The 18217-nt window shown below is 51.4% G+C and overlaps 6 protein-coding genes across 6 annotated transcripts; 4 read left to right on the plus strand and 2 right to left on the minus strand.

Annotated features, from left to right (window-relative positions):
- Nucleotides 1-1939: 1939 nt before the first annotated feature.
- Nucleotides 1940-2266, plus strand: SMAC4_13421 (uncharacterized protein; the record flags this gene model as incomplete). The annotated part of the gene is made up of 2 exons (XM_066091402.1): nt 1940-2041; nt 2126-2266. The coding sequence occupies 2 exons, from the start codon at nt 1940-1942 to the stop codon at nt 2264-2266; spliced, it is 243 nt and encodes an 80-aa protein (XP_065946341.1).
- Nucleotides 2267-3298: 1032 nt separating this feature from the next.
- SMAC4_09998 (uncharacterized protein) lies at nt 3299-5102 on the plus strand. Its single transcript, XM_066091033.1, has 6 exons — nt 3299-3537; nt 3618-3772; nt 3859-3900; nt 3979-4073; nt 4281-4726; nt 4806-5102. The coding sequence occupies exons 1-6, from the start codon at nt 3355-3357 to the stop codon at nt 5043-5045; spliced, it is 1161 nt and encodes a 386-aa protein (XP_065946342.1). The 5' UTR covers nt 3299-3354; the 3' UTR covers nt 5046-5102.
- A 569-nt stretch (nt 5103-5671) lies between these two features.
- SMAC4_13422 (uncharacterized protein) lies at nt 5672-6178 on the plus strand (the record flags this gene model as incomplete). The annotated part of the gene is made up of 2 exons (XM_066091403.1): nt 5672-5721; nt 6037-6178. 2 exons carry the CDS (start codon nt 5672-5674, stop codon nt 6176-6178), a joined length of 192 nt encoding a protein of 63 aa, XP_065946343.1.
- A 1530-nt stretch (nt 6179-7708) lies between these two features.
- SMAC4_09840 (uncharacterized protein) lies at nt 7709-9880 on the plus strand. Its single transcript, XM_066091020.1, has 6 exons — nt 7709-7899; nt 7992-8143; nt 8423-8464; nt 8527-9136; nt 9199-9707; nt 9782-9880. The coding sequence occupies exons 1-5, from the start codon at nt 7783-7785 to the stop codon at nt 9436-9438; spliced, it is 1161 nt and encodes a 386-aa protein (XP_065946344.1). The 5' UTR covers nt 7709-7782; the 3' UTR covers nt 9439-9707; nt 9782-9880.
- A 4469-nt stretch (nt 9881-14349) lies between these two features.
- SMAC4_07901 (uncharacterized protein) lies at nt 14350-15730 on the minus strand (the record flags this gene model as incomplete). The annotated part of the gene is made up of 2 exons (XM_003345178.2): nt 15432-15730; nt 14350-15369 (listed from the first exon to the last, which is right to left on the minus strand). Exons 1-2 carry the CDS (start codon nt 15717-15719, stop codon nt 14350-14352), a joined length of 1308 nt encoding a protein of 435 aa, XP_003345226.1. The 5' UTR covers nt 15720-15730.
- Nucleotides 15731-16368: 638 nt separating this feature from the next.
- SMAC4_07900 (uncharacterized protein) lies at nt 16369-18169 on the minus strand (the record flags this gene model as incomplete). Its single annotated transcript, XM_066090709.1, has 4 exons — nt 16369-16865; nt 16921-17009; nt 17077-17102; nt 17153-18169. 4 exons carry the CDS (start codon nt 18167-18169, stop codon nt 16369-16371), a joined length of 1629 nt encoding a protein of 542 aa, XP_065946345.1.
- Between the last annotated feature and the right edge of the window lie 48 nt (nt 18170-18217).

The following is an 18217-nucleotide window of genomic DNA, read 5'->3' on the forward strand; positions in this document are numbered from 1 at the left end:
TTTTATGGAGTAGAGGGGTGGAAGTTGGCCATGGCCACGACATTGAGAGGATTACGGTGGACTTGGACAGGCTAGTTCACCGTACAAGGAGACGGGAGGAGGCCTTGTGGGAGGAGGAGAGCGAGAGCGAGAGCGGAGAGGAGTGATTTCGTCATTTCTTTTACCTTTTCCTTTGTGCTACAGGTTCCGTCATATACTGGCGGCTCGCCCACTGGGCGATTCGATTTTAAGTGTTGGGCCGCGTTTACGCTATGGGCAACACATGATTTATACTGGCAATAGGCCTCGGTTTGCCCTCGGATTAATGGTTTTGGTGGACAGTTAGGGCATTGCTCTTAATTTTATATGCTAGACTCACCGGTGCGGCACGTCTCATGCCCTACGGGAGGCGGAAGTAGACGTTAAAAATAACAACAACAACAACAAATCTGCGGTTGAGTAGTCGACCGATAAGTTTTCTTTCAACCATAGAGGTACTCGACCCTCCGAGATCGTCGGGCACGGCGATCCATCCACCAAAGAAAGAGCATAAAAGAGAGTGCTGACCTCGTTGGAGATCCAAAGATTCCCGCAATCAGGAACACCTAGTTTGATGTCGCATTCTGTCGCTCAGGCTGATGATGAAAGCGTTTTGTCCAAGATCCCACCATGCCGCCTCTTGCAAGTCCAATCCCTCCCATTCTTCTTCTTCCAACCACGGTAGTATATGTAGGACAGACAATATTTCAAGCCACTCGGCCCTGAGGCTGGAGCGGACGTGATTATGATCCAAGAGCCACGAGCGTGGTTCCACGAAGGCCGCTTTGGTATTCCCGGGCACTCCCTCTACGCTCTTTACACTCCTGTCCGCACATGGGCCAAATAGCATGGACTCCAGTGTAATGCCATTTTTGTCCTGTGCCAGGCCTCTCAGGATACAAAGTGGACGATGTTCCAGCTTCCGTCTTCCATAAGTCAGAGTTTTTAACTGTGTGACTTTTCACATTCTTTGAACCGTTTCAACCCGTTTGCAGTGCGTCGCGGCACTATCATGTTGACCAAGTGGCAACATGTGATAGCCAGTTCCTTGCCAACCTCCCAGGCAGCTTTCTGATGATGATCGACAACTTTACGAAGCTGGAGAATAGACATGGAGAGAGCGTAGACGGATCTCATGCTTGCGAGCATGGCTGTGAAAGGCATAAGAATAAAAGACTCCGAGGCTACGAAGACAAGAAATGGTGCGTTGCTAGTGCAGCCAACTGCCCGTGTCGGAACCGTTGTCAGAACTGGCTTTCAGGGGGTGTTGCGGAACACTTTCCCAGTGTGCTGTAAAGCCCCGAGCGGGGTCAACCGCATCGCAGGGGTAGTCGGCGTTCTTTCATGCAGTATGCACCGCGGCCCTGTGCTGGGTTCCGGCTACCGCAACCAATCTGGTCACTGTTGGCAAGCGATGAACAACTGGCCATCAAAAGCATGCATTTCGCGAAGTTCATGATGGGCAGACAATTGGGTTCAAATGGTTTTGCTTCTCACTGGTCAGATGGCGCCGGGTCTCAGCATAGTGCTGCGACCCTGCTGGCATCTTATGCACGCTGAGTGGATTTTGGTGTAGGTGGCCGGCCTTTAGTGAGTCGAGATAATTCCGAAAGGGCACAAAACCCTTGCACATAGCGAGAAGGATAATAATAAATGGCTCAGGGATAAATGGACTGCCCCTAAGGCAAGAAGGGGGGTGGTACAGTCGCTCTTCTGTCAACTATAGGGGGGACAAAGCTGTCATCTGTTCTGTCACCTTGATGGAGCTTCAATGTTTGGGCGTTTGGCGGCTTGGTTCAGTGGTCAGTATGTATGACAACTCCCTTACATTGTGCGGCTCTTGCACCTGATGTGCCACTCAGTTGCATTGCTTCATCTTCTTACTCAGACACTTTCCGAAGAGGACACCGCGTATCCGACCATGAGTTCTCCAACGGGGGAAGGAAACTCACCTACTCCTGGCCCTGCGTCCTCGACACCTCAGACGGAGGGTCTTCTGCCTGGAGCTCACTGGGGTCATCAAGTTCGTTCTGCTTTATAACTTATCTTGTGACTTTCGGTCAATTCAATGAGCTGGTTGCTAACACACGTACTCTCCCTGTGGTAGCAACTTCCCGATAACGACACAGATTCAACCCTAGGGAGCGATGTCGAAAGCTCGACTGCCTCGATTAGTTCGAGTATTCTCAAATACCGCACCATTAAGGGTCGGACCTACCACAACGATAGCGTAACAGATGAAGAATAATGGGCACCTAACGACGACAAGGCTAATGAAATATTGGACATCTTGTAAGCTGACTATATATTCTTCCATTGTATAAAACGTCCGCTTACTCCTCCTCTCAACAGTCACCGTTTGGCGACCCTTCTCTTCGATGGCGAGCATTTCATCCCCTGTTGGTGACCAGTGTTTGATTTAAGCGGCGTTTCTAGCTCAGACGAGTACCTCAAGAAACGCTTTTTCACTAAGCCAGGGCACTTGGCTGTTTTTCGGGAGTCTGGAGGGAGTGGAGTAGCTGGTTCTTTCTGTGGACAAAAAGGGAAGTGCAATGTCTAGGAAAGAAAGGAAGGCAGGTAGAGGAGGGTAGGGCTTTCCACTTGAGACTCGGGTTGACAAGTTTCAAATTTCGGAGCCAACCCAGCTGCAAGACCCAGGCCGGTCGCTGGAGCCCACTGGAAAGAGACCCCACCCTGGCTTTCCATCCTCGAGTACCTAGGCAAGGTATTTGATACTGATCTAGCCCGCCGTTCCTCCTTGTCAACCAAGTCGCCAATCAATCGTTTCTCAATCATCGCTCCTGTGGTTTTTGGGAGCTTGTGACGTGGAAAGAGCGCCCCGAGTCCAACTTGAATCTCCATGTCTAGTGGACCTGGATTGGCAACATGTGCCTTTGTTTTCTTCCAGCCACCAATCATGCATTTTCCCCATCATTGCTTCCTATCGTCTCATATGGACGGATTGGCAGTAACGTCCGCCCTAGAGACTATTGAAGCGGTTGACCGCTCCATGAGGGGTAGCATGCACCCGCTGTCACATTGACACGGCAGCATTCCGTTCAGAAGTTCTAGTTTTTTTTGTGGAACACTAGCAACGGTCTGAGCCGGGTATTGTTCGTCACCCTGGTGGTTTCCGGTAGTTTGGCCCAGTGAGAGTTCCGGGATCCTGCCACGCTAACAGACAAGCTAGGGTTGAACTGTCCGTCACGAGCCGACTGATCTGGCAGTTGTAGCTTTCCATAAAGCGGACGGTTTTGGCACCCGAATTGCAGGTTAACCGTTCGACCTTCCTGACCCATTCTCAACTTCCAGATTGAGGACATCGCGAATTTGACCATGAGTTCCCCACCGCAAAAGCCTCAGTCGCCAGCACCTGAGGCAGTTTCGCTAAAGAAAAAGGCCCAGTCATGTACGCCTGGTCCTGCATCTCCGGTCACGGCAAAATCCCCTACACCTGGTCCCGCGTCTCCAGGTACTGCAGTGCCTGGCCTTCTGTCTGGAGCCCATTGGGCTGATGTGGTACGTATCTTGACCGGTCCAGGGGTCGATAGTCAAGTTGTTTCAACGTTTTCCTAACGCAATTGTCCTACGTCTTACAGGGACTTCCGGAGGAGAATCCAGAGAATGATTGGGACTCAACTCTGGGGAGCGATGTCGAGAGTTCTACCGCATCGATCAGTTCGAGCATCCTGAAGTATCGGATGATTAATGGCCGTACCTATCACAGTGACAGTGTGACAGACGGAGAGTATTGGTGAGTCTTGCTGAGAACATGTTGATAAAAACCAAGCTCCCGCCACATTGAAATTTCATGGAGTTAATGCGCCTCTTGTCATGCAGGGCTCCCAACGATGAGAAGGCAAATGAGACATTGGATATCTTGTGAGTTCACCATGATTCCCGCCATTATTAAACACCGCACATTGTATAGATGTACTCATGCTTCTGCTTCATCGTCAGCCATCACATGATCACCCTTCTCTTGGACGGCGAGCTTTACTCGGCTCCTATTACGGAAGACCCAAAGAACATCCTCGATATCGGCACAGGCACCGGTAAGTTCCCTTGATGTAGGCCATGTTCGTTCCGGCAGTAATGCAGAGCGAAGCTCCCCCATCCCCGACCTAAAGCTTTTATTTTCTGCCACCCCAAAAAGGGTTCTGTTACTGCACAGACACCAATGCCAGAACAGATACGCTCATAGTTGCTATAATCTTCCAGCAATATTTTCTAGTGGATGTATGATGCTAATTCGAGTATAGGATTGTGGGCCATTGACATGGCCGACAAGTTTCCCAACTGCAGTGTAACTGGTACAGACATTTCACCTATTCAACCCAGCTGGGTGCCTCCTAACCTCCGCTTCGAAATTGATGACGCTTCTAAGGAATGGACCTATAAGGACAACCGTTTCGATTTCGTCCATATTCGCTGGCTTTCTGGTTCTGTTAAAGACTGGACTGCGGTGTATAAGGAGGCTTATCGGTGCCTGAAACCAGGTGGCTGGATTGAACACGTTGACTCTTCTGGCGACATCTTTTCCGAAGACAATTCCGTTACCGATGACAGTGCCATAAACCAGTGGGGTAAAATTTGGCAAGAAGCTGGAAGGCGTATGGGAAACCCGGTCGACCTTATTCCAGCTAATTTGCAGGAAAACGGGATGAAGGAGGCTGGTTTCGTAAATATTACGAAGAAGGAGTTGCCCGTAAGTTTTGCCAATCCCTATTACAAGACTCTTCCAAACTGGGTCCGGAAACATGAAAGCTGACCAGTTATTCTTCCAGATCCCGGTCTCATCTTGGTCCAGTGACAAGAAGATGAAGGAAGTTGGTCTTTACTTCCACGCAACTTGGACGACAGATCTTGAGGGCTTGAGCCAGTTCATGTTCAGTAATGTAATGGGCTGGGAGAAGGAGGAGATTTCCACCTATATTGCTCATTTGAAGTCCGAACTGAAGGATCCGAGCAATCATGGGTATATGACCTTCCGCTCGGTGTACTCACAGAAGCCGTTGGATGGTTAAGATTGAGGTGCGGTTGGATTCATGTCGGAGCAAGCTTCAACCCTTTTCCCTGTCATAGGCTAATATACGTGGTCTTGTTGAAACCCTTTTTTTCTTTTCATCGCTGAGACCTTCCTCCCCTCCTAACTGACAATGAAACTCGGGATGTTGATGTTACACCAACTGGATCCGCAGGTGCCACACATGTGATGGAAGCGACTCCAGTCGGGTACTACGTAGCTAAAGCCTCCTTACCGGGATGGAAATAAACGCTGACGAATCAGTAGTAACGTCTTTCGGGAGCAGTTGACATAAATTGGACAACTCTGCCACCCGAATCATATATTGGACTTTCCATCCTTTTTGCCCAGACTTGGCTCCCGTAAGAGAAAAGCCTTCGCAAACGGTATTCAACCATGAGTTCTCCGACGGACAGTGCTAGGTCGCCGCCGGAATCCGAGGCAGCTTCTTCGCCAACGAGAGCAGAGACATCACCCACGCCTGGTTCTGCTTCCCCTGCTACTGTGAGAGGGTCATCGGTGGCACCCAAATCACCCACCCCTGGCCCTGGTCCTTCTTCCTCAACCGCTGCTGTGAGGCAATCATTGGCTGCACCAAGATCACCCACACCTGCGCCCTGGGCCAGAATGCGCCTGACGCGACTGGCCTCCTCCCTGGCACCCACTGAGCTGGTCAGGTAAGTCTTTCTTCATAGCATCTGTTTGAGATTGGATCCCTTCCGGTAGGCAGGCATGCGGGGTGCCAAAAAGTATGTCAGGTATCTATTTAGGTAGGCAGGCACGACGCAGATGTGTCAAAAGCACGTATCTGCCAGATGGTGGACATTTGATTGGCACAGCAAATGATCAACACCTTGAGCCCTTTCGTGCGTCGTGCCTGCCTTGGTATCTGAATCGTTGGTCAACTTGATGTTCCAAGAGACTTTGCTGCACCTCCCAGTCAAGTGTCGCGCCAGAGTTGCTAATGCACAAGATTTTATCTGCTCTTACAGAATCTACCAGAAGAGGATGACGCGGACAACGACTGGGATTCGACATTGGGAAACGATGCCGCGAACTCGACTGCTTCGATTAGCTCGAGTATCCTCGAGTATCGCACCATCAACGGCCGAACTTACTACAGTGATTCCGTGACCGATACATCGTACTGGTGAGTGATACCTTAGAAATTTGAAGAAGACATTGAAAACCAACGACCGATGTGATCCAGGGACCCCAATGATCAGAAGCAGAACGAGTTGCTGGATATCTTGTGAGTGAGACAAGGCTTGAAAAGTGCTAGTGATCGACCTTTCGACCAGAATATTCAGGAAGAGGGTTTGAAGGAGGCCGGCTTCGTGAATATTTCGAAAAAGACCTACCCGGTGAGTGTTCCGTTCCATTACAGATTCAGCAAAACAGGCACCTACTGTCACCCGCTTGAACATGCATTTAAAGATGTGGCATAAGACTGATCAAACAAAAAAAAATACCCAGGTTCCTCTGTCGCCATCGCCTAAAGACAAGAAGTTGAGAGATGTCGGTCTCTACTTTTACGCTGTCTTGAATCAAGATCTCGAGGGCGCCACCCAGTTCATCTTCGGCAATGTTTTGAGTTGGACTAAGGAGGAGATTTCCTCCTACTGTTCTCACTGTTACGATCCAATCAGAGAATCCTATGTAAGCTATACTGGATGGCCAATTAGGTAGGACCCAAAGGGAGGACCCGAAGGGAGGACCCCAAGTCCCGGGTCCACGGGTCCAGTATATCGGGTCCAGGAAGGCCGATATAAAAGAAGGCCTCCCCAGGCCTCTTGTTACCGGATCTTCAGCAAGCAATAGCTTTCGGCTACTACTCCGTTACTCTATTGTTCTATCCCAGCGATAATACTCTTGTGCTTGTAACGGTTCGTCACGCTCACCTCAAGGCCGAGATCAAGAACCTGAAGATACATGGGTACTTCCCGTACCGCATGGTGTACGCGCAGAAGCCGTACGATGCTTGAGCTTTGAGCTCCGGCTGAGCAAGATGACCAACCGGAGCTAGTTGTTCTTCAAAAATGGGCTGTTGGAATGGAACATGATTCATCATGCGCTTCGGATGAAATAAATGGCATCTTTCTATTCAGAAACTTGTGGGATAGATAGCTGGACGTGGATGAGATCTGTCTGGCACCGCCATGTCAACATGCGTGGTGGTTGAATCCTCGGGGGACCCTCGCAGTTGTATAGCAGGGCAGATCCCAGACCATGGGGATGCCTTCAGCCTTACCCGGCCCTGCCAAGATTCCATTGAACGTGAATAAGCTCAAGGATGTTTGAAAGTGTCTCTCTGGCCAAAACAGAGAGCAGGATATGAGAGCGGTTTCTGGAGGATTTTGCACAATGTTCATTACGGCGAAATTTGGCAGTCGCGGACACGATTGTTTCCATCATTGGTCAACTTCAGTCCACACAGTCCATTTAGCCGGCGAAGTCACATATCGGCCCCATTATCCTCATTTTGGTTAGCCGCCGCCGTTATATCACACACTGTGCAGGACGCGTCCTTCCTTTTTCAAGTACTACACTATTGAAGTTGAGTGGTAAGGGGTAAGTTGGTGGTTTCGTCTCACATTTGACAGCACGGGTACCTCATCCTATAAATCGGACGACTCTGGCATCTCCACAATGCTTCATGTTCTCGGCCATTCATCTCTTTACCTACCCAACCTCGACTTCAGGAAAAACATACCTCGTAAGGTATCCACGATTCCACCATGGGTTCTCCGGCGAAGAAGGCCCAGACGCCCGCACCGAAGTCACCCACTCCTGGTCCTGCATCTCCTGGTGCTGGAGTGGCTGATCCTCTTTCTGGAGTTTACTGGGCTGAACAGGTACGGTCCTATCACATTTCCAGTCACTTGGTCAGAATCATATTTGGAAGTGATTGCTGACATAGATGCGCATTACTTCCTTTGCAACACAGGGGCCTCTGCAAGATGACGAAGATGACGGGGACTCAACCATCGGAAGTGATGCCGCGAGCTCAACTGCCTCGATTAGTTCGAGTATCCTCCATTACCGGACCTTGAATGGCCGAACATATCATAGCGATAGCGTAACCGATGGAGAGTATTGGTAAGATTTCTCTTTCTTCCCCCATCGTTATGGTGGATCCTGCTCCTCGAGCGGCCCAAGCCCAACCTATGCGTCGATTCCGGCACCCTTGGCGGTTGCTTCATCACGGTCGAGTGTCTTTTTTCCAGACCTGCGCCGAGGACCCCGCCGCTGAGGAGATGGCCCGCTATGACAAGCCCTTCGCAGACCCAACGCCGCCATTAAGAGCAAACACGAGGAAGCAGCGCACATGTGAGAGGAAACAGCCAACGCTAACGAGCTCTTCGAACTTGCGTGCAGGGGCCCTAACGACGATAAGCAGAATGAAGGGCTGGATATCTTGTGAGTGAAATTTCCTTCGCACAATAAACGATTTCACAGCTGACCAAGTGTAATCCGCCTAGCCATCATGCAATGACTGTTTGTCTGGATGGCACACTTTATAATGCCCCTCTTCCAGAAAAGATTGAGAATGCCATTGATCTTGGCACAGGCACAGGTACGCCAACTCTCTGCACTGTCTTGGCGACTGTTTCCTCAAATACTAACTCCCGTCGACATTCAGGACTGTGGGCCATCGATTTTGCCGATAAATTCCCTAACTGTACCGTTATGGGTACCGATATCTCACCTATTCAACCCGGTTGGGTCCCTCCCAATATCCGTTTCGAAATTGACGATTACAACAAGGAATGGACCTACAAGTCCGGTTTTTTCGACTACGTCCACCTCCGTTGGCTAGCCTGTACCGGCAAGGATTGGCCTGCCTTTTATAGGGAGGCTTACCGCGTTTGTAAGCCGGGCGGTTACATTGAACATATGGATCTCAACGGAGTGACCGAATGCGACGATAGTTCCCTAGATGGCGCTGTTCGTGCTGTGCACCAATGGGGGCCCATGTGGCACGCGGCTGGAAGGAAGGTTGGGTATGAAGTTGATATGCTCAGCAACAACTTCATAGAGAATGGGATGAAGGAGGCTGGTTTTGTAAACACAGTAGTAAAGGATTATAAGGTAAGTCTTCCACTTCCCAACGTCTGTTTACGCCAGACACTCTAACAACAGGGCACGTGCAGGTCCCTCTTTCCCCCTGGTCCACGGACCCCAAGTTGAAGGAGCTTGGTCTCTTCCTCCGTGCCGCCATTTGTCAGGATCTTGAAGGATCTCTCCAGTTTATGTGGGGTAAGATGATGGGGTGGACTCCAGAGATGATCAGAAGCTATGCCCAGCATTTTACGAGTGAGTTGAGGAACATGGACCTTCATCCGTACTTCGTCTTCCGTGTGGTGTACGGCCAGAAGCCATTGGATGCTTAGTGCACGGCTGGGCAATAACACCGACTGGGGCTGGTCGATCTCTCACGTTTAAAGGCCAAATATATGATAACGAGTCTCTCTTTCTTTTTCTGTAAATAGTCCACAATGTATGGAGCTGACATTTCGGATGACGGTCGCAATGTTTGACAGAGTTGACCTCAGACCGGGCGTGTGCATTCAGCCCTACCCGGCCTCCACCCCGTTGCTCCGCGATACGGAAATGCTCGTAGCGTCTCGGACCATCCTTGTACATAACTGCGTTCACGTACGTGCACACCTATGAATTGACGCGGATGAGGTGGCCGGTCATGAACAAGTAACGGCAAATGTACCGTAATCTTAGGTACCTTAGTTGTCGACAAAGCAAGCGTGGGAATGATGTGACACCGGCAGGAGGATGCCTTTAGAGTACGTCTACAGAGAATCAATTGCTGAAGGGACCTTGCCGAAAGCATGCAGATTAACCCGAACCCGATACCGGGTCCGGGGACCCGGGGACACATAGCACCTAAGTACAACGTGGCACGGATAAGGCGAAAGTAACAGCGATGAGCCCTGTTCATGAAGCGGGGTCAAGGAGACAGAATGCAAGGGGATCCATAGTTCAAAGACAGTTCCCAATGACGACATAGGAATTATGATAAGAACAAGTGATATTCGGTTCATTATTTACATGAGAGACTTGAGACTGGCCGCAATGATAACTAAAATATGTGCATCCAAATCTGCAACATCAAACTGGCCTTTAATGTTGCGTCGATTGTCTACCCTTAAGCGTCCAGCGGCTTTTGTCCTCTCACCACGCGCCACTTGGAGTTAGAATGGATCTTGCATTCTCTGAACTCCTTGCGCATAATGGAGGCGTAGTTATGGATCTCCTGCGGGGTCCAGTTCTCGTAGTTGTGCAAGAGGTAGGTAAGGAAGCCATCGATGTCGTGTGTTACCGTTGCAGACAGGTAGAGGCCTACCTGCTTCATCTTCGGGTCATCAGACTAGGGCGAGAGGGGAACCTAGATCCTCGGGGGTTAGCTTAAGCTCATCTAGTCTCAGGCTAGGCGCTTGCGGACGGCGGAAAGTCTTACATAATTACCTCAGTGGTAACGTTCCAGCTTCCTTCAATCCTTCCACCATGACGTCCGAAGAAACGATATCGAACTCAGTCCCGATGTGCTTTCCAAGCTTCCTCCAAATCGGACCCCATTGGCCCATGGCGGAATCTTCAGGCATCGTTCCATCAAGGCAGTATGTGAGAAGATTCTGGGCGTTTGCTGCCCAGACTGCTAGTCCTTTGCCCTACAGGCACCCTCTTTGAAAGCGGTCCTGGCACTTTTCAGAATCCCCTCGTTTGCAGACCTACTTCCTCTTCGTATCGCCAGCTCTATATAGCTGGCGATCCCTTCCAGCCTCAGTTAGCTGGATCCCTCAATCGACATCATTCCCATCATTCGTGATCAGTCTCATACAGTACCATGTACTATTGGCATCGAGATGTTCGATCCAGCCACTGGGTGCCGTAAATTTATACGCCTCTTTATAGAGGGCAGACCAATCCGCAATGGTTGTTGTTGTTGTTGTTGTTGTTGTTGTTGTTGTTGTTGTTGTTGTTGTTGTTGTTGTTGTTGTTGTTGTTGTTAGTTTTGTTATTTTTAACGTCTACTTCCGCCTCCCGTAGGGCATGAGACGTGCCACATTGGTGAATCTAGCGTACAAAAATTGGCCACCAAAACCATTAATCCGAGGGCAACCCGAGGCCTATTGCCAATGCATATCATGTGTTGTCCGTAGCGTAAACGCGGCCCAACACCTCCAATCGAATCGCCCAGTGAGCGAGAACGGGCAACACATGATTTATACTGGCAACAGGCCTCGGGTTGCCCTCGGGTTAATAGTCTTTTGGTGGACATTTAGAGCACTGCTCTTATCTTTGTACGCAAGATTCACTGATGTGGCACGTCTCATGCCCTACGGGAGGCGGAAGTAGACGTTAAAAATAACAACAACAACAACAAAAAAAAAACCCCGATCATGTACGTAACGCAGAACTAACATAGTTTCGACACTGTTTAGCCTTTTCCGTCCCGTTTTCTACAAATAAATGCCGAAGGTCCACAATGTCATTTGAAAAGAAATAAAAGGCCATGGACTTGAGAAAGACAAATCAGGGGGGACCGCAAAAGTGTTCTTCCTTCACCCGGCATCTGCAGCGGCAGTGGAAATACCTACTTAAAGCCTCCGACAGCTCATGATGATCACATACGACCATACCCACTGGAAAACTCGGGATCCCGTCCGCTCTCCCATAGATAAGCCAGTGAGGGCCAGACTAGTAGTTGGGTCGGTGACGACCAGCGAATCCCTGGTGTTGTATGTCTTTTTTTTTTCTTTTTTTCCTAATCTCTTTCATAAAACACACTTGTTGGCTTCTTTTCTTTTGAGTCCGCATTGTATTTTCCTAATACCCAGCACAAATATTTGCGCTTTTATTTTAACCTTTGCCACCCAGGCAAAAGGTGCTGCAAATGCTGTGCTGAGATCATGCAACCTTGGCTTTTTTTTTTGTTGTTGTTATTTTTAACGTCTACTTCCGCCTCCCGTAGGGTATGAGACGTGCCGCACCGGTGAGTCTAGCATACAAAATTAAGAGCAATGCCCTAACTGTCCACCAAAACCATTAATCCGAGGGCAAACCGAGGCCTATTGCCAATGTAAATCATGTGTTGCCCATAGCGTAAACGCGGCCCAACACTTATAACCGAATCGCCCAGTGGGCGAGCCGCCAGTATATGACGGAACCCGTAGCACAAAGGAAAAGATAAAAGAAATGACAAAATCACTCCTCTCCGCTCCTCTCGCTCTCGCTCTCGCTCTCCTTCTCCCGCAAGGCCTCCTCCCGTCTCCTTGCACGGTGAACTAGCCTGTCCAAGTCCACCGTAACCCTCTCAATGTCGTGGCCATGGCCAATCTCCACCCCCTCATTCTGTAGAAACCCCGTAAGGTTGTCAGCCGTGCCTCCGTCGTTGATGTGCTGTTGCCAGAATGTCTGGCGCCATGCCTTTCTCGTGCAAGTCCACGAAAAGAAGTGCGAGGTCTGGATCCTAGCGATGAAGCGCTGCCAGTAAATTCCAATAGCAAGGGAGAGATTCTCCCGCGTAACCGCTTCGCCCGCGACGGGGGAAACTGCATATGCCTTTCTGCAGAAAAAGGGGTGGAAGGGATTCTTCCAGCTTCCACAGAAGCATGTCAGCAGGGCGTCCTCGTGCTCGAAGCGCTCGTGGTAGTCCTTGAAATCCCCGTGGCCAGACCTGGCCGCGAGGAGGTGGTGTAAAGAGCGTCTATCCAGCTCTTTTAGTTCGTCGTTAGGCTTGATAGAGACCCCCAACCGGTAGTCTGCATATGACTCTGGCTTGTTCGCGGCCCACCATGACTTGAAATCCGTACGCGCCTCCCTCTTAGCAAGCTGCCTTGAGTGCGCAAGGGTAGCCAAGCCTTCATTGACTACCTCTCCTCCTTCGGCGCCCGCCTTAGCGAGCTCGTCAGCAATCTCGTTGCCCGTGATGCCCTTGTAGCCGGGAACCCAGCGGACGTCCACCAGACTGGGGCCATAGCCCTTTCGGATGGCGCGGAAATCGAGGAAAGCCGCTTGTGACGACGCAGCTGGGGTTCCTCGGAGTCCTCTAATGACGGACGTGTTATCAAGGCATATCGTGATGCGTGGCCGGGCTTGTGCCTCCGGGAATTATAACCTGTAAGGCGACCGTGGCAGAAATGGAACTAAATGGAGGTAGAAGCAAAGAAGAACCGCTTCGATGACTGGTCGAATAAAAAAAAAGGCCACAATTACAGGAGTTGCACCTTCCACTCCTATGCAATGCAGGTACGGAACCGCAGTACGTGAGCCGCCGAGCGTCCGCCTACCCCCTGGCTTGGATGGGAGGTATAGGGAGATGTGTAAGTGATAGTACGGGCTACTATATACCTTGCTACAGTGCGCTTGCACTAACAGTTCATCATTTGATCCACCTCCTGCTCCACCACCCCTCTTTCCTCATTCGGTTTTTCGGCCACCGGGCGGCGTTCAATCTGATTTCACAGCTTGCGGTGGCTGGTCAGAGCGCTGTCTGTATCTCCTGTCCTTTGACTTCCTCGGCCAGACAGAAACCCCTGCCGTCCTCAGTACTCGGCCTTTCGAATATCAATCCATGATCACCGCCGCGATCGATCATTGCTACCCCACGAACCCGAATGCGTCTGCCTGCGACACCAAGCAGCACGATGTCGTCCCGTTTCTTCACGGAGCTGAGCACTTGTTTCCAGTCTATCCCATTGAGGCTGCCCATGCCGTTTTCCCCCTTGTTTCCCGCGCAGCCGAATGGTTCAAACCAGGGGATCGTACGTCGCCATCTAGACCGATGAGTTTCAGTCGATAATATTATCCCGGCAACAAAACGGCCCGGTTTGTTGCTGTTGGTAATCCGAGTAGCGCTCAAGTGGCATTGTAGTGCACTCACACGATCTTTCTTGCACTTGCAAAGTCTCTGGAGACCACGCCTAACACTGCGTTGTTTGCCCAGGCCCGGCTTTTAGGAACGTACCGACGCGACATACCACATCTCGAACCATACGAAACGCACCGGACTTCAAACGTTCGGACGGCAAGGACGAGACGAGACAACGTCGACAGACATCGTTGGGCGTCATAGACGGCGACACAAATGATTTGTCATGGGCCATAAGACATCAACACATTGATCAAGTCAGAGACTAGTCAGTGACCTCCGAGCGGGCCAGCCGTCGATCCAAAACTCGTTTCCGTGTATCACCCGAGAAAATCATGCCATATGCCCTGGAAATATGGAGATATACACAGAGTCAAGCTTCCCCCTCCACGATCAACGCCACACCATCCCCCAATCAAGGAAACAGCCCAAAGCAGTTCGCATAGTAACTAACCGTTGCGCTCCAGTCACTGAAGACACCAATCGCGCCGACCTCTCTGCTCGCGAGCACATCCAGCAACTCAAACACGACACCCTCTCCCCTCGCCGCTGTGGCATTCGCGATCGTCGAGTAATAATACCCGCCCTTGGTGCTATCCGCCAGCCACCCCGACCGCTCCAAGCTCCAGCTGATGACCTTCAACCCAAGCTTTTTTGCCTGCTTGGCGTACTCGCTCGCAACAACCTTGACCGTGCCGTCCTTGCCGGTGACAGTCGACACCAGATACTGGAGGGGAGGAGCCACGATCTTGACACCGTCCTTGGCGTACTTTGTCAAAGAAGCGGTGGCAGTAGAGATGGTGCTCGGCGCATCACCCGACTCGTCGAGCAACACAGCCTGCTTCCCGAACTTGGGCTCAGCGCGCAGCCAGTACAACACGTCGTCATACAGAAAGCTTTGCGGCCACACACGCTTGGGGTTGATCTTGGCCAGCTTGAACTCGTCGATCAACTGCTGGGCAAAGGCCTCCTGCGTATAGTTGGCCGAACCGAAAGGCATCTTGACCTCTGGGGTCTTCAGCTCCGGGGTAAAGTCCAATCCCAGCGCATCGACGATTGCGATGTACTCCTTCACCGTTAACAGCTTGTGGCAAGTGCCTGGGCCAGAGTAGAGCGTGGTGCGGTAGCTGGCTACGCCACCTTTGTATGCCTCCGGTGTCGTAGCCTTTGAATCAGAAGAGTCCATCTTTGCGCACAACCCCTTGGTCTGGGTCAGTTCCTCGAGGGTGAAGTCCGAGGTGCAGCACTTGGCTGTTGCCGATTTCTTGGTCGTGGCATTGTAGGGAGTGAAAGGGACGGTACACTTGGCGGCCAGCGAAGGGATCGTCAGGATGTTGGTGGTCGTGTGCAAGTCGCATTGCGAGTGCCGGCAGATGAGCTGTTGGTCCGAGGTGAAGGTTACGTCGCATTCGTTGATTCCTGCGCCCATTCTTGTCTGTTCCTTTCGTTCAGCATTACCACCCTCTTGCCACCAGTTCAAGACAGGAAGAGACCTACACCAGCGATGATACTCGCCTCCGTCTCCTCGGGAAACTGCAAAGTGCCGCCGCCGCGGTGGCCGATGCTCCAGCGACTTGGGCGCATTTCCTTCTCAGAACAGGATTGGAGCTTCGTCTTGAGGGGTGAGTCCTCCATTTGGTCGACCAACCAGTATGGACGGGGGCCGAGTTGGATCTTTTTGATGGGCTTGATACCGGTCTGGTCCTTACCTGGTCCGCCATGGCTGGGAAGGGCGAGGGCTGGTGCTGCGAGGGCTAGCCAGCAGAGGGAGAGGGTGGAGGGCATCGTGCCGGCGGTGAAGAGAAGGGCGAGAATGAGGTGACGAACCAAGGATGGGGCTACGATGGGATGCCCGCCGTTTATACCCCGACATCATCACCGCGACTACCTTTCACCGGATCAGCAAACTCCACGTTCAGGCCCATGCTGCTGTTACAGTACCAAGTGCAATCGTTCCAACTATCACCAACACCGAAGCTGGCGGTGATCGACAAAGCAGCCAGTATCCGGCGTATCCCCGGCACGTGGGGTTTTCGTTGCTCTCCAGCTTCCGTATCATTGGAGCCAATGGTGTTGAGAGAACCCTTGTAGCGTGGGATGATGGCAACCAAGTGTCTTGGTTACAATGCGTGGTGCAATTGATCAATGTGATTGGTTGGTCGCTGACACGTGCTGACCATCTGCAGAGGAACAGTGATCTTATCCATTGATATTATCGACGGCCCCTGCATTGAATTGGGAAAGATTATGGATGCCAGTGAGCCTTTGCAGGCAAAGGGAAGTCGATGTGTTCCTGGATAGGACGGAGGAGAAAAGAATGGTTTGAGGTCCAGACAAGGACCGTTGTCCGTTGTCAAGGTGACCTGACCCATCTTGCCATGTCCAGACCTGCTTGGCACACCGCATCCGTCCCTGTCTTCGCCGTGGACATTCCTCACTTTCCCCTTCTTTCCTTCAACTTAAACCCCTTCTCAAGCATCACCCTCGCTCCCTCAGCCTTCACATCATTCACACTTCCCAACTTCACCCACGTATCAACCGCCATCCTCGCCTCCTTCAGCGCTTCCCTCAGCGCTCCTTCTCTATCCACCTTCCTACCATCAGCACTCCCTCTTTCCGCCAGCAGAAGATACAAATCCGCCATGATCCCATGATATTCACCCATCAGCGGCATCAGCCCTTCCAGTTCCGCGAAATCGAGCCAGTCCTTCAGAATGTTGACTGCATCTTGGTAGAAGCCTTCGGACCTGGCGTGGAGCATTGTGTTGTAGAGCTCGGCCAGGTGCTGGAGACGGGAGTGGGATTCGGCAGCAGGAGTATTGGCTGACGGGTCATCGGACAGGGAAGTACAAAGGGGGCAGTGACATGTGAAGTGGTAGTTTTGCTGGAGGTGACGGTGGCGGTCGGATGGCGGAAGGGTAAGGGGGGTGTCTGAGTGTGTCAGCTTTGGATCTGGATGGAGACTTGGGAAAGGAAGAGCGCGCACAGCTGATGAGAATCTCTTCCCCTGAAGAGATGGGGCGGTAAGAAACGACTTCCATGGTGAGTTGCTTCTCAGAGAAGCAGAGGCGTGCACTGCAAGCTGTTAGCTTCCTTCGACACCATCGGGTGAGACAGGACTTTGTCGTGGTAATGGACTCACTTTGGTCGGCAAGAGTGGTTAATCCGCTATCACCCAGTCAGCCTTCTCGACCCAGAAACCTACAGGGTAAACATACCGCAACCTCAGTGAACAGCCCTGTCCGCTCCTCACCCTTGAACCACTCCTCGTCCTCCAGCAGTCCCAATGCCGAGCTCCCAACGCCTCCCAACCCTTTCACATTGATCCCCAATAGTGCATCAACCTCATACATCCCGGGTCCCTTTTGCAAACCCATTACCTTCCGTCTCATGCTCTCCGGTAGTTGCTCTAACCCCCTCTTCACCATTCGTCTTCTCAGGTGTCCCTTACCCTCTTTCCCGGTCTTCCTCAGGAACTCTTGACTGACCAACAAGACTGGAACATCCACCATGATGATGTCCCCTTGTTTTATAGGCTTTGTAGCCACGACACCTTGTCCTTTCCCTTTTACGTCCGTTATTCGGTACGGCTTGTCCATGGTCTTCCGACCACCGGCACCAGTCCACTTCCGAGGAGCCGGAGCATCATCAAAGACCCCCATGCCTAGTAGGTTTGCGGCTGTGATGGGTGAGACGATTAAGCTTACTCCCTGCCCGTTGCGAAACTCCCGGGAGGTGAAGAGGCAGTAGACTTTCTCGGGCGTGCTGGATCCGGGTATGTTGTCTTCACCAGTCGCTGGCCCAGGCAAAGGCGGCGAGGAGGGCGAAGATCGAGGGTGGGAGGTTGAGGCAGAAGATGCAGATGAGAAGGATGAGTTTGAAGAGATATCCAGTCCAGTAGATGAAGGAGAAGAAGACGGCGGGGAAGAAGATGAGGAGGAAGAGGACGATAACGAGGTAGAAAAGGCCATGCATTTCGGCGGAAAGGACCAGGGCAGGTTGAGGTGGTATATGTCAGAATTGAGATCGGAGGAGATGCCTAGTAGATCTGGAACGGGACAAGATCCTGTATGTTTTGATGCCACATGGCGTTGGAAGAGGTTGTGGTTTGGGCATCGCAATAGAGGATGGGTGATTCTCGTAACGTTTGCTGTGCTGGTTGCGGTGGTCAAGAAGAGTAGCGAAGCGACAAACGACGTCCATGTCAAACGGACCGCGTTGCTGGAGAAGACCATGTTGACGGGTAGTTACCTTCGTTGGAGGCAGAGGTTGTCAATGGAATG

The sequence above is a fragment of the Sordaria macrospora genome, chromosome 3, assembly GCF_033870435.1.
Source record: "Sordaria macrospora chromosome 3, complete sequence".
NCBI classification, from domain to species: domain Eukaryota; kingdom Fungi; phylum Ascomycota; class Sordariomycetes; order Sordariales; family Sordariaceae; genus Sordaria; species Sordaria macrospora.